Source organism: Gorilla gorilla, chromosome 18 (genome assembly GCF_029281585.2).
Source record: "Gorilla gorilla gorilla isolate KB3781 chromosome 18, NHGRI_mGorGor1-v2.1_pri, whole genome shotgun sequence".
In the NCBI taxonomy this organism is placed as follows: domain Eukaryota; kingdom Metazoa; phylum Chordata; class Mammalia; order Primates; family Hominidae; genus Gorilla; species Gorilla gorilla.
Window position 1 is genome coordinate 35,373,091 of NC_073242.2, and position 14,917 is coordinate 35,388,007.

A 14,917-nucleotide genomic window follows, 5' to 3' on the forward strand; every position below is an offset into this window, starting at 1 on the left:
AATTCTCTCCTGATTTATTAAGGAAGAAAACAACAACCGCCTTTATTTGCAATATTATTGCATTGCATGCAATCCTAGGAAAAGGTGTGGCTGTTATTTTTGAAGAAGTACTCACCCTATACTAGATACAGTATGAAACATTATTCATGCATCATTGCATTTATTTCTCACGCGATCTCAAGAGGTAGATGCTACTGTCATCCTGATTTTAAGATGAAGAAAGCAAGCCTTAGGGAGTTAAAGGGAACTGCCCAAGGTCAAACAGCTGGAAAGAGACTTGGCCAGATGCAAAAACAGTCTGATGCCCGGTTCAAGGTCCTTTAGTTTCATCTGTCCAGCAAGTAGACAGAGTATTTGATACTTGGGCTGGACTAGACAAATCTATGATGTGTAGTTGTTCTAATGAACTCACAGATCCTAGCGTGAAGAGTTTTTTGTTTTGTTTTGGTTTGGTTTTTTTAGATGCAGTTTCGCTCTTCTTGCCTAGGCTGGAGTGCAATGGCGCGATCTTGGCTCACTACAACCTCCACCTTCCGGGTACAAGTGATTCTCCTGCCTCAGCCTCCTGAGTAGCTGGGACTACAGGCACCCACCACCACGCCCAGCTAATTTTTTGTATTTTTAGTAGAGATGGGGTTTCACTATGTTGGCCAGGCTGGTCTCAAACTCCTGACCTCAAGTGATCCACCCGCCTCAGCCTCTCAAAGTGCTAGGATTACAGGCGTGAGCCACTGTGCCCGGCCTTTTTTTTTTTTTTTTTAGACAGGGTCTTGCTCTGTCGCCCAGGCTAGAGTGCAGTGGTACAATCATAGCTCACTGTAGCCTTGAATTCCTGGGCTCAAGCGATTCTCCCACCTCAACCTCCCTGAGTGGCTGGGACTACAGGTGCATACCATTACAACACCTGGCTAATTTTTTTTTTTTTTTTAATGTTTTGTAGAGACAAATTCTTGTTATGTTACCCAAGGTGGTATTGAACTCCTGGACTCAAGTGATCCTCCCACCTTGGCCTCCCAAAGTTTTGAGATTACAGGTGTGAGCCACTGTACTTAACCAAATGAAGACTTTTTTGGCTAGCTCAACCCTGTAATCCCAGCACTTTGGGAGGCCGAGGTGGGTGGATCACCTGAGGTCAGGAGTTCAACACCAGCACGGCCAACATGGCAAAACCCTGTCTCTACTAAAAATACAAAAATTAGCTGGGCATGGTGGTGGGCGCCTGTAGTCTGAACTACTCAGGAGGCTGAGGCGGAGAATTGCTGAAACCTGGGAGGCAGAGGCTGCAGTGAGCCGAGATCACACCACTGCACTCCAGCCTGAACGACAGAGCAAGACTCTGTCTCAAAAAAACCCCAAAAACAAAAAACAAAAATCAAAACAAACAAAAAGCCCAAAGGAGGACTTTTTCATGCTGATAAAGAATGTAGGATAAACCTGATACCCTCTCCAAAAGCTCTTCCAATTTTCCTAACCTCTGTACCAATGAGGACTTCCTTTCCTTTCTGACTTTCGATCAACGTAACAAAAATAAAATTGAAGCAGAGAAGGGTTAAGTATGTTGCTCAAGGTCTTGCAGGTGATTTGGGTTAGAGCCAATCTTGAACTCAGCCAGGTGAGGTGGCACCTGGTTCCATGACTGGACCCTCCCTGCGGCACTGGTTCGTGAGAAGATTCTTACACACATGTCCCTGATCTCCTTGAAGCTTTGATTTTCCACCTAGAGCCCCACTGCAGCATCCTGGTTATCTGTGCAAGCTCTGTTGTTACACTGAACTGGATGGTGAATCCTGGGTACCTGTGTGGCCTTGGGCAAATTGCTGCACCTCTCTGAGCTTCCATTTCTTTCATTCTTTCTTTCCCTTTCCCCTCTCCTCCCCTCCCCTCCCCTTCTCTCTCTCTCTCTCTCTCTCTCTCTCTCTCTCTCTCTCTTTCTTTCTTTGTTGGAGTCTCCGTCTGTTGTGCAGGCTGGAGTGCAGTGGCGCAATCTTGGCTTGCTACAACCTCTGCCTCCTGGCTTCAAGCGATTCTCCTGCCTTGGCCCCCCGACGAGCTGGGATTACAGGCATGCACCACCATGCCAGCTAATGTTTGTATTTTTGTAGAGATGGGGTTTTGCCATGTTGGCCAGGCTGGTCTCAAACTTCTGACCTCAAGTAATAGGCCTATTTTGGCCTCCCAAAGTGCTGGGATTACAGGTGTGAGCCACCTCACACGTCCTTGAGCCTCCATTTCTACAGCTATTAAAAGGAGGCCATAATAGTACCTAACTCCTGGGATATTATCGTGGCTAAAATGAACTAATGGGCCAGGTGCGGTGACTCACATCTGTAATCCCAGTACTTTTGGAGGCCGAGGCGGGTGGATTACCTGAGGTCAGGAGTTCGAGATCAGCCTGGCCAACATGGTGAAAGCCCGTCTCTACTAAAAATACAAAAATTAGCCGGGTGTGGTGGCTTGCACCTGTAGTCCCAGCTACTCGGGAGTCTGGGGCAAGAGAATCGCTTGAACCCAGGAGGTGGAGGTTGCAGTGAGCTGAGATTGTGCCACTGCACTCCAGCCTGAGTGACAGAGCTAGACTCCATCTCAAAAACTAATGATAATAATAATAATAAGATGGGCCGGGCACGGTGGCTCACGCCTGTAATCCCAGCACTTTACTCTACTAAATCTCTACTAAAAATACAAAAATTAGCCAGGTGTAGTGGTGGGTGCCTGTAATCCCAGCTACTTGGGAGGCTGAGGCAGGAGAATCACTTGAACCTGGGAGTTTGAAGTGAGCCAAGATGGCGCCATTGCACTCCAGCCTGGGAAACAGGAGTGAAACTCTGTCTCAAAAAAATTAAATAAATAAATAAATAAATAAATAAATAAATAAATAAATAAAATGAACTAATGCATGAAGAGCACTTAGTTAAATTAAATAAATAAAATTTTAAAAAGTTAAATAAAATAATTAAATAAATAAATAAAATGAACTAATGCATGCAACAACTTAGCACAGTGCCTAGGACATAATAGGCACTCGACAAGTGGGCTGGGCGTAGTGGCTCATGCCTGTAATCTGAGCACTCTGGGAGGCTGAGGCAGGCAGATCACCTGAGCTCAGGAGTTCAAGACCACCCTGGGCAATATGGCGAAACCCCATATGTACAAAAATTACAAAAATTAGCTGACCATGGTGATACCCACCTGTAGTTCCAGCTACTTGGGAGGCTGAGGTGGGAGGATCACTTGAGCCCAGGAGACTAATGTTGCTGTGAGCCGAGATCATGCCACTACACTCCAGCCTGGGTGACAAAGCTAGACCCTGTCTCAAAAAAAAAAAAAAAAAAAAAGTGGTTATTTCCTCACCGTTCCCCCCTTGGCAGGTCACAGCCCAGTCCACTCCACTCCTCCATGGTCTCCATTCTTGTCGCCTCGACACCAGACGGCCCGGATTATGTGTGTAAGAACTTATTTATGCTCCAGTTTTCTCTTGTCAAATTCCTCACCCTTCCTCTGCCCTTCCCAGATGTTCTCCATTCTCCACAAATCCTCCACCTCACCTCCATCCTCCACCTGCTCTTTGGTCACTCTGTTTCCTACTCAAGTAGGAAGACCCTAGGAACCCTCCACTTGGACCCTAAATCTCTTTGCATTTTAACCTTTCATTCATGAATTCATTCATTCGAAAGATATTATTGAGCATCTACTATGTACCGGGCACTAAGGATACTAGAGTAAATATAATAAACAGGATCCTGGCTGGGTGAGGTGGCTCATGCCTGTAATCTCAGCACTTTCAGAGATAAAGGTGGGTGGATCACTTGAGATCAGGAGTTTGAGACCAGCCTGGCCAACATGAGAAAACCCGTCTCTAGTAACAATACAAAAATTATCTGGGCATGGTGGTGGCACATGCCTGTAATCCTAGCAACTTGGGAGGCTGAGGCAGGAGAATCGCTTGAACCCAGGAAGTGGAGGTTGCAGTGAGCTGAGATCACACCACTGCACTCTAGCCTGTGCAACAGAGCAAGACTTTGTCTCAAAAAAGTAAACACGGTCCCTACTCACATAGAGCTCACTGGCCAAGAGAAAGGGCAGCAATTAATCAAATATTTAATTACAAACTCAGATAAATACTATAATGAAAAATGCAGAGATTCTGAGACAGACAGGGGCCATAACCTAGCCTAGGTTGGTGGTAATGGAAGGCTTCCATATCAGCATGTGTTTCTTTCTTTCTTTTTCTTTTTTCTTTTCTTTTTTTTTTTTGAGATGGCGTCTTGCTCTGTTGCCCAGGTTGGAGTGCAGTGGCACCGTCTCATCTCACTGCAACTTCCACCTCCCAGGTTCAAGCAATTCTCATGCCTCAGCCTCCCAAGTAGCTGGGGTTACAGGCATGTGCCAACACACCTGGCTAATGTTTGTATTTTTAGTGGAGTGCAGTGGAACCATCTCGGCTCACTGCAACTTCTGCCTCCCAGGTTCAAGCGCTTCTCATGCCTCAGCCTCCCAAGCAGCTGGGATTACAGGCATGTGCCACCACACCTGGCTAATTTTTGTGTTTTTAGTAGAGATGAGCTTTCACAAAGTTAGCAGGTTGGACAGCACGTGTTTCTATGCAACAAACTGTCCTAAAACTTAGTGGCTTAAAATAACAACAATTATTGATTTCACCCCCAAATCTGCAATTTGGGCAGGATGTGGCCTGGACAGCAAGTCTGTGTTCCACATGCCATGCTCAACATGGGGCAGCTTGACAGGGGCTGGAGGACCCACTTTTTTTTGGTTGGCTCTGAGATATAATTCACATGCCATAAATTTCACCATGTGAAACCATACAATTCAATGTTTTTTAGTATATTCACAGGATTGTACAACTATTGTTACTAATCCCACGATATTTCCTTTTCCCTATAAAGAAATCCTATACTTATCTGGATGTGGTGGCGCACACCTGTGGTCCCAGCTGCTCGGGAGGCTGAGGCAGGGGGATCAATTGAGCCCAAGAGTTCCAGGCTGCAGTGAGCTATGATCGCACCATTGCACTCCAGCCTGGGTGACAGAATGAGACCCTGTTTCTAAACAACAACGACAAGAACAACAACAACAGAACATATACCATTAGCAGTCTCTTCTATTCCCTCTTCCCCTAGTCCCTGGAAACACTCATCTATCTTCTGTCTTTATAGATCTGTCTGTTCTAGACACTTCAAATGGAATATACACTACGTGGCCTATTGTGTCTGGCTTCTGTCACTGAGTACAGTGTTATCAAGATTCTGGAAGACCCACTTTGTGGATGGCTCAGTCACATGGCTGGCAATTTGGTATTTGCTGTCAGATGGGAACTCAGCCAGGGCTGTGGGCAGGGATCCCAGTTCTTCTCTATGGGGGCCCCCTCCACGGGCTGCTTGAGCTTCCTTATGGCATGGTGGTTGGGTTCCAAGATGGAGCATCCTAAGAGAGCCAAGTGGGAGCTGGAGCTTTTCATATCTCTTTTTTTTTTTTTCAATTGAGACAAAGTCTCACTGTCACCCAGGCTGGTGTGCAGTGGCATGATCTTGGCTCACTGCCACCTCCACCTCCTGGGTTCAAGTGATTCTTGTGCCTCAGCCTCCTGAGTAGCTGGGACTACAAGTGAGTGCCACCACGCCCAGCTAATTATTGTATTTTTAGTAGAGGCTAGGTTTGCCATGTTGGCCAGGCTGGCATCTTTATTAAAAAAAAGAAAAAAGAGAGAGAGACAGGGTCTTGCTTGTTGCCCTTGGCAGGTCACAGCCCAGTCCACTCCACTCCCCCATGGTCTGGAACTCCTGGTCTCAAGTGATCCTCCTGCCTCATTCTTCCAAAGTGCTGAGATTACAGGTGTGAGCCACGATGTCCGGCCAGCTTTTCACCTTTTATGACCAGTTTCAGAAGTCACACCATGTCACTTCCACAGTAGCCTCAAGCTTGTCTGGATTCAAGGGAAGGGAACACAGACCACCCTTCACAATGAGTGTCAAAGTCACCTTGTTTGCGTTTTAACCTTTCATTAATGCATTCTTTCATTCAAAAGATATTATTGGCCAGGTGCAGTGGCTCAAACCTATAATCACAGCACCCTGGGAGGCTGAGGCGGATGGATCACCTGAGGTCTGGAGTTAGAGACCAGCCTGGCCAACATGGTGAAACCCTGTCTCTACTAAAAACACAAAAATTAGCTGGGTGTAGTGGCATGTGCCTGTAATCCCAGCTACTTGGGAGGCTGAGGCAGGAAAATCGCTTGAACCCGGGAGATGGAGGTTGCAGCGAGCCGAGATTGTGTCATTGCATTCCAGCCTGGGTGACAAGAGTGAAACTCCATCTCAAAAAAAAAAAAAAAAAAAAAAAGTCACACCATGTCAGTTCCACAGTAGCCTCAAGCTCCTCTGGATTCAACGGAAGGGAACACAGGCCACCCTTCTCAATAAGAGTGTAAGATCACTTTGTTTACATTTTAACCTTTTATTCATGCATGCATTCATTCAAAAGATATTATTGAGCATCTACTCATGAATGAATAATTGTGGCCACTTTTGGAAAATACAAGTGCTACAGCTTCCCTGAGAAGATGATGTTGGGGCTGACAGCTGAAGGATAAGCAGGTGTTACTTAGGCACAGGTATGGAAGAGCATTCAAAAAACACAGAACATGTTCAAAAGACCCGGGGGAACAATTAGCACACTGGAGGAACTTAAGGCGGCCTTGAGTGGCAGAGGCAGAGAGAAAGGCACTTGTCTGTTGTGTGCTTTCCATGACTGCTGTTTCCACTCAGCCTTCATTGTCCATTTTTTCAGAAACAGTACCCTAAATTCCCTTTGGGGAACCATTGACTCACCCGCCCTCAGCCCTCTCAGTGGGGCTGGCTGCAGGGGTGGCTGTTAAGACCCAGGTCTAGCCATTCAAGACAGTTCACCCAGCCTCGCCAGTCTCACTGATTGGTTCGGGTGTGGTCATGTGACCCTCAGAAGGGACAATGAGGCTCAAACCCAAGACATCTGCTGCAGCTATTGGACAAGACAGAGTGTATTGCCTTGGGGTTGCTAGGTAGGATAGAGGCAGGAGTGTTGGGTGTCACCTTTGCCTCTGCCAGAGAATAACCTGTTGAAATGACATCAACAAAGAGAAAGTAGAAACAAGTGACACAGACCATTGAGCTCCTGGACTATGACCAAAGCCAGCTCTGCCACTGGACATTTTAGATTCATGGGCCAATACATGATGGTTTAGGCTAATTTGAATTTCTGTCACCTGGAATCAAGAGTACTGTTTAAAGGCACCATTGGCGGGCGCAGTGGCTCATGCCTGTAATCTCAGCACTTTGGGAGGCCGAGGCGGGTGGATCACCCGAGGTCAGGAGTTTGAGACCACCTTGGCCAACATGGCGAAAGTCCATCTCTACTAAAAATACAGAAATTAGCCAGGCATGGCAGCACATGCCTGTAATCCCAGCTACTAGAGGGGCTGAGGCAGGAGGATGGCTTGAACCTGGGAGGCAGAAGTTGCAGTGAGCCATGATTGTGCCACTGCACTCCAGCCTGGGCAACAGAGCGAGACTCCATCTCAAAAAACAAACAAACAAATAAATAAATAAAGACACTATGGTTAGGATTTTTCTCTTCCTGTCCCTAACTACACATTCTCCATTCCTGGTTCTTACGTACCACTTCAGAAGCCTCCAGCACTTCATCTGGCCTCTCTTCCTTCTCTCTCTCTTTCATTTCTTATTTTTTTGAGACAGAGTCTCGATCTGTCACCCAGGCACAAGATTGCACAGTGGCGCAATCTTGGCTCACTGCAACCTCCACCTCCAAGGCTCAAGTGATCCTCCAGCCTCAGCCTCCTGAGTAGCTGGGATTACAGGCACACACCACCACTCCCAGCTAACTTTTTGTATTTTTAGTAGAGACTGGTTTTTGCCATGTTGCCCAGGCTGGTCCCAAACTTCTGGCCCCAAACTTCTGGTGGATCATGTGATCCACCTGCCTCGGCCTCCCAAAGTGCTGGGATTACAGGTGTGAGCCACTGCACCTAGCCTTCTCTCTTTTTTTGTGATCAATAAATGTTTGTTTATTGCATCTTGATCTGAATGTCATATTAAATTTGGGGTTCCAAAAAACTCTAGAAAACATTTATGAGAACTTGGGAGGTGGAGGTTGCAGTGAGCCGAGATCGCGCCACTGCACTCCAGCCTGGGTGACAGATTGACACTTCGTCTCACCCAAAAAAAAAAAAGAAAAAGAAAAAAAGAACTAAATGTCCCTGAATATAAAATGGTAGGTAAGAACAGTAATTGGCTTGTCGATCAATGATGAATCAAACAGAAAATGCATGACAGATTATGGGGAAGTTTAAAATGTCCAAATATTATGTCCCAGAAGAATTTGTCTAGATAATAGATCTTCCTCAGTCCCTTTCAGGGGATGGATGGATAGTGGACATACTTGGGCAGGTTTATTCAGGGTAAGCTGGAGGAATGTGTCAAATAGGTAGCTACCTGTCTGATTTATTTTCATCCTATTTTTTCTGCTCTTAAAACAAAATAACCTCCTATTGGTTAAACTTTTTTTTTTTTTTTTGGTTGCAAATCAAACTCTCTTACTGGTTTTAAAATATCAATTTCTTTTCTTTTTCTTTTTCTTTTTTTTTTTGAGACGGAGTCTCACTCTGTGACCCAGGCTGGAGTACAATGGCATGGTCTTGGCTCACTGCCACCTCCGCCTCCCGGGTTCAAGCGATTCTCCTGTTTCAGGCTCCTGAGTAGCTGGGACTAGAGGCATGTGCCACCACACCTAGCTAATTTTTGTATTTTTAGTAGAGACAGGGTTTCACCATGTTGGCCAGGCTGGTCTCGAACTTCTGATCTTGTGATCTGCCCGCCTTGGCCTCCCAAAGTGCTGGGATTACAGGCGTGAGCCATCGTGCCTAGCCTTTTTTTTTCTTTTTCTTTTTTTAAGATGAAGTCACTCTCTGTTGCACAGGCTGGAGTGCAGTAGCACGATCTTGGCTCACTGCATCTTCTGTCTCCTGGGTTCAAGCGATTCTCAGCCTCCTGAGTAGCTAGGACTATAGGCGCGCGCCACCACGCCTGGCTAATTTTTGTATTTTTTTTACAGAGGGGGTTTCACTATGTTGGCCAGGCTGGTCTCAAACTCCTGACCTGAAGTGATCCACCCACCTTGGCCTCCCAAAGCGCTGGGACTATAGGCATGAGTCACCACACCTGGCCAAAAAAAAGATTAATCTTAAACATAACCAGAAGTCTAGATGTTTGACAGGTTTATTTATTTATTGAGACAAGGTCTAGCTCTGTTGCCCAGGCTGGAGTGCAGTGGCATGATCTTGGGTCACTGCAACCTCCACCTGTGGGTTCAAGACACCCTCCCATCTCAGCCTCCTGAGTAGCTGGGACTACATGCCTGGCTAAGTTTTGTATCTTTAGTAGAGACCAGGTTTCACCATGTTGCCCAGGCTGGTCTCAAACTCCTGGCCTCAAGTGATCCAGCACCTGGCCTCCTAAAGTGCTGGGATTACAGGCGTTGGCCACCATGCCTGGTCAGTTTGGCAGGTTTAAGGGTTGACTTATGCCTGTAACTGTGACTATCTTTCTTTATATTCTCATGGCTTACCCCAGGCTGGCCACTTGTAATATATGGTCATCTTAACCAAATTAGAAAAAGGTATTCCAGTTGATGTGGTGGCTCACGCCTGTAGTCCCAGCACTTTGGGAGACCAAGGTGGATAGGTCTCTTCAGCCCAGGAGTTTGAGATCAGCCTGGGCAACATAACAAGACCTCATCTCTACAAAAAATACAAAAATTAGCTGGGCATGATTGTGCATGCCTGTAGTCACAGCTACTCGAGAGGCTGAGGTGGAGCCCAGAAGGCGGAGGTTGTAGTGAGCCAAGATGGGACCACTGCACCCCAGCCTGGGCAACAGAGCCAACCTGTCTTAAGAAACAAAAAACAAAAAACCTGACATGGGACTTCGAATATTCTAGTACTGAATGAATGAGGAATAAAGAGATGGATGAGTGGATGGGTGGATGGACAGATGAATGAATTGATAGATGGATGAGTTGAATGGGTGATGGAAGGATGGATGGATGGACAGGTGGATGAATGGATGGATGGGTGGTGGATGAATGGATGGACAACTGAATGAATGAATGAATGGATTGACAAGTGGATGGGTGATCGGTGGAAGGATAGATGGTCAGATGGATGGGCCATGGACAGATGAACGGACAGATGGATGAGAGAGAGAGAGAGATTCCTCTGGGCAGCAGACAATTTCCTTAAAAACAAACAAAAAAAAATCTCCTTTTTTGGGAAGATACAACCACACATACGGGCTGAATGTCAGCCCCCAATCATCTACTCGGCACTTCCATAGCACAGGGCACAAGTTTGGGCAAGTGCCCATTTCGTGAGGACCACAGACAGGCACCATTTTTTTAAGGGTTGGTGGGATGATCACCACTGTTTGAGGCCTTATATTCAAGGATTACAATGTTCAGAGGAGAAAACAGAATGACTTCCAGGATCTCTGCCAGAGCACCAGGAAGAACTTCCTCGGAAACATTTAACAAAACTTTCCTCGTATCTCATTAGCCTGATTTGAGTTACATTTCCTTTCTTTTCTTTCTTTTTTCTTTTCCTTTCTTTCTTTTCTTTTTCTTTCTTTCTTTCTCTTTCTTTTTTCTTTCCTTCCTTCTTTTTTTTTCTTTTTTTTGAGACAGGGTCTAGCTTTGTCGTTCAGGCTGGAGTGCAGTGGCACAATCTTGGCTCACTGCAACCTCCGCCTCTGGGTTCAAGCAATACTCCCTGCCTCAGCCTCCTAAGTAGCTGGGATTACAGGCACCCATCACCACACCTGGCTGATTTTTGTATTTTTTAGTAGAGATGGGGTTTTACCATTTTGGCCAGGCTGGTCTTGAACCCCTGACCTTAGGCGATCCGCCTACCTTGGCCTCCGAAAGTGTTGGGATTACAGGCGTGAGCCACCGCGCCCGGCCTTCTTTCTTTTTTTGAAGTAAGATTCACAAAACATTTTTAAAAATCACCCTTTGGGGCCAGGCATGGTGGTGTGTGCCTGTAGTTCCAGCCACTAGGGAGGCTGAGGCAGGAGGATCACTTGGGCCCAGGAGGCTGAAGTGCACTATGATCACTCCACTGTACTTCAGCGTGGGTGACAGAGTGATACCCTGTCTCAAAAAAAAAAAAAAAAATCACCATTTAAAGTGAATAGTTCACTGTTTTTTGTCACATTCACAATGTTCCACAGCTATCATTACTATCTAAAACATCTTTACCACAGCAAAACAAAAGACAAAAACAAAAAGCAAAAACAAAAAACAAAAATCCATAACCATTAAGCAAACATTCTCCATTCCGCCCCTCCTCCTAGGCCCTGAGAACCACAATCTACTTCCTGTCTCTCCGGCTTTGCTTATTCCGTGTGTTTCATCCCATATAAATATATTCATAAAATATGTGGTCTTTTGTGTCTGTGTCTGTTTCCTTCCTCTCCCTTTCTTTCTTTCTTTCCTTTCTTTCTTTTCTTTTTCTTTCTTTCTTTCCTTCTTTCCTTTCTTTCTTTCTTTCTTCTTTTCTTTCTTCCTTTCTTTTTCTTTGTCTTTCTTCTTTTCTTTCATATCATGGCTCACTACAGCCTTGACCTCCCAGGTTGAAGAGATCCTGCCACCTCAGCCTCCCAAGTAGCTGGGACTACAGGTGTGCACCAGCACCCCTGGCTAATTTTTGTATTTTTTTGTAGAGACACGCTGTTGCCATGGTGCCTGGGCTGGTCTGGAACTCCTGAGCTCAAGCAATCTGCCCAACTCGGCCTCCCAAAGTGCTAGGATTACCGGTATGAGCCACTGCGCCTGACTGGGATTCTTTTTTGTAGCATGATGTTTTCAAGGTTCATCCCAGTTGTAGCATGCATCAGTATTTTCTTCCTTTTCATGTCTGAATGATATTCCATTGCATAGATAAACTAAATATTATTTATACAGTCATTAATTGATGGGCATTTGATTTGTTTCCACTTTATGGACCGTTACGAATAGTGCTGCTATGAGCATTTGTGTGCCAGTTAATGTTTGAACACCTGTATACTAGTATACACCCAGGCATTAAATTGCTGGGTCACATTGTAATTCTATGTTCAACTTTTTGAGGAACTGCCAAACTGTTTTCCATAGAGGCTGTACCATTTTACATTCCTAGCAGCAATGTACAAGGCTTTCAGTTTCTCCATATCCCCATCAGGCTTGTAATTTTCCTTTTTTTTTTTTTGACACAGAGTCTCACTCTGTCGCCCAGGCTGGAGTGCAGTGGCGTGATCTCAGCTCATTGCAACCTCTGCCCCACGGGTTCAAGCGATTCTCCTGCCTCAGCCTCCTGAGTAGCTGGGATTACAGTTGCCTGCCACTGTGCCTGGATGATGTTTTTGTATTTGCAGTAGAGATGGGGTTTCACCATCTTGGCCAGGCTTGTCTTGAACTCCTGACCTCGTGAGCCATGGCGCCTGGCTGTAATTTTCCATTTTTAAAAATTCTAACCATTCTATTGTGTGTGAAGTGGCATCTCTTTGTGATTTTTATTTGCATTTCCCTAATAACAAATGATGTTCAGCATCTGTTCACGTGCTTGTTGGCCATTTGTATATCTTCTTTGGAGAAATGTCTATTCAAGTCCGGGGCCCATTTTTAAAAACTGGGTGCTTTGCTTTTTTTGTTGTTGAGTTGTAAAGTTCTTTACATATTCCGGATAGTAGAGCCTTATCAAATATGTGATTTGCAAATATTTTCTCTCATTCTGTGAACTGCCTTTTCTCTCCTTCGATACTGTTCTTTGATGCATAAAAGGTTTTAATTTTGATGAAGTCTAGTTTCTCAACCTTTGCTGCTGTTACTTGTGTGTTTTGGTTTCATATTTAAGAAACCATTGCCAAGCCAAAGATAATGAAGATTTCCCTCTAGGCTCTCTTTTAAGTATTTTATAGTTTTAACTTTTATAATTTAGATGTTAATATTATGGTGTGAGTTCAAAGTCCAATCGCATTCTTTTGCATGTGGATATCTCATGGTCCCAGGGTCATTTGTTGAAGAGACTGTTCTATGAAATTATGTCTTTTAGGCTGGGCACAGTGGCTCATGCCTGTAATCCTAGCACTTTGGGAGGTCAAGGGGGGTGGATCACCAGAAGTCAGGAGTTCAAGACCAGCCTGGCCATCATGGCGAGACCCTGTCTCTACTAAAAGTGTAAAAATATGCCAGGCATGGTGGTGTGCACCTGTAGTCCCGGCTACTTGGGAGGCCAAGACAGGAGAATTGCTTGAACCCGGGAGGTGGAGGTTGCGTGAGCCGAGATTATGCCACTGCACTCCAGCCTGGATGACAGAACAAGACTCCATCTCAAAAAAAAGAAAAAAAAATATGTCTTTTTCAGCAACTTGGATGGAGCTGGAGGCCATTAATCTAAGTGAAGTAACTCAGGAATGGAAAACCAAATATTGTATGTTCTCGCTTATAAGTAGGAGCTAAGCTATGAGTACCCAAAGGCATACAGAGTGATATAACGGACTCTGGAGTCTCAGAAGGGGGAGGATGAGAGGAGGGTATGGATGAAAACTACATGTTGGGTACACGTGTAACTACTTGGGTGATGATGGGTGCATTAAAATCTCAAAATTTACCACTATATAATTCATCTATGTAAACAAAACCCACTTGTACCCCAAAATCTACTGAAATTTAAAAAAAAAGAGAGAGAGGGAAACTGTTCTTTCGCCTATTGAATGGCCTTGGCACGCTTGTCAAAAGCCAATTCACTGGCTGGGCATGGTGGCTCACACCTGTAATCCCAGCACTTTGAGAGGCCGAGGTGGGTGGATCACCTGAGGTCAGGAGTTCAAGATCAGACTGGCCAACATGGTGAAAGCCTGTCTGTACTAAAAATACAAAACTTAGCCAGGCGTGGTGGTGGGTGCCTGTAGTCCTAGCTACTCGAGAGGCTGAAGCAGGAGAATTGCTTGAATCCAGGAAGTGGAGGTTGCAGTGAGCCAAGAATTCAACACTGCACTCCAGCCTGGGTGACAGAGCAAGACTACATCTCGAAAACAAACAAACGAACAAACAACAACAAAAAGCCAACTGACCACCCTGGGTGCAGTGGGTCACGCCTGTAATCCCGGCACTTTGGGAGGTCAAGGTGAGAGGATTGCTTGAGCCCAGGAGTTTGAGACCAGCCTCAGCAACATGGCGAGACTTCATCTCTACTAAAAACAAAAAACATTAGCCAGGTGTGGTGGCACGTGCCTATACTCCCAGCTACTAGCTATGTGGGAGGCTGAGGTGGGAGGATTGCTTGAGCCCAGGAGGTAGTGGTTACAATGAACTGTGATTGCGCCACTGCACTCCAGCCAGGGCAACAGAGCAAAATCCTGCCTCAAAAGAAAAAATCAATTGACTATAGATGTATGGGTCATTTCCAGACTTTCAATTCTATTCCACTAATCTATATGCCTATCCTCATACCAGTATCACACCTTTTGAGTATTGTGGCTTTGTAGTAAATTCTGAAATCACCAAGTGTGAGTCTTCAACTCTGCTCATTTTTCAAGATTGGCTCTTGGGTGCAATACCATGTGAATATTAGGTTTGAATTTTCCAGGTCTGCAAACAAGGACACTGGGATTTTCATAGGGATTATATCAAGTCCATAGATCACTTTGGGATAGTATTATCATCTTAACAATATTAAGTCTTCTAATTCATAAACACATGTATTAGTCTGTTTTCGTGCTGCTGATAAAGACATACCCAAGACTGGGGAGTTTACAAAAGAAAGCGGTTTAATGGTCTTACAGTTCCACGTGGCTAGGGAGGCCTCACAATCATG

The 14,917-nt window shown here is 45.3% G+C and overlaps 1 protein-coding gene across 13 annotated transcripts in view; it reads right to left on the reverse strand.

The window, feature by feature from the left end:
* Positions 1-14,917, reverse strand: part of LOC129527637 (sorting nexin-29-like) — a 173,974-nt gene that overhangs the window by 2,515 nt on the left and 156,542 nt on the right. For 4 of the 13 annotated variants that reach the window (XM_055365884.2, XM_055365890.2, XM_063699652.1 and 1 more), the window contains one exon: positions 4,213-5,063. In XM_055365884.2, coding sequence (XP_055221859.1) covers positions 5,012-5,063 — 52 coding nt within the window. In that variant the 3' untranslated portion in view covers positions 4,213-5,011. Of the gene's footprint in view, positions 1-3,188; positions 3,312-4,212; positions 5,064-14,917 lie in introns of those variants that run through there. The other 9 variants (XM_055365882.2, XM_063699650.1, XM_063699651.1 and 6 more) reach the window with 7 other exon arrangements.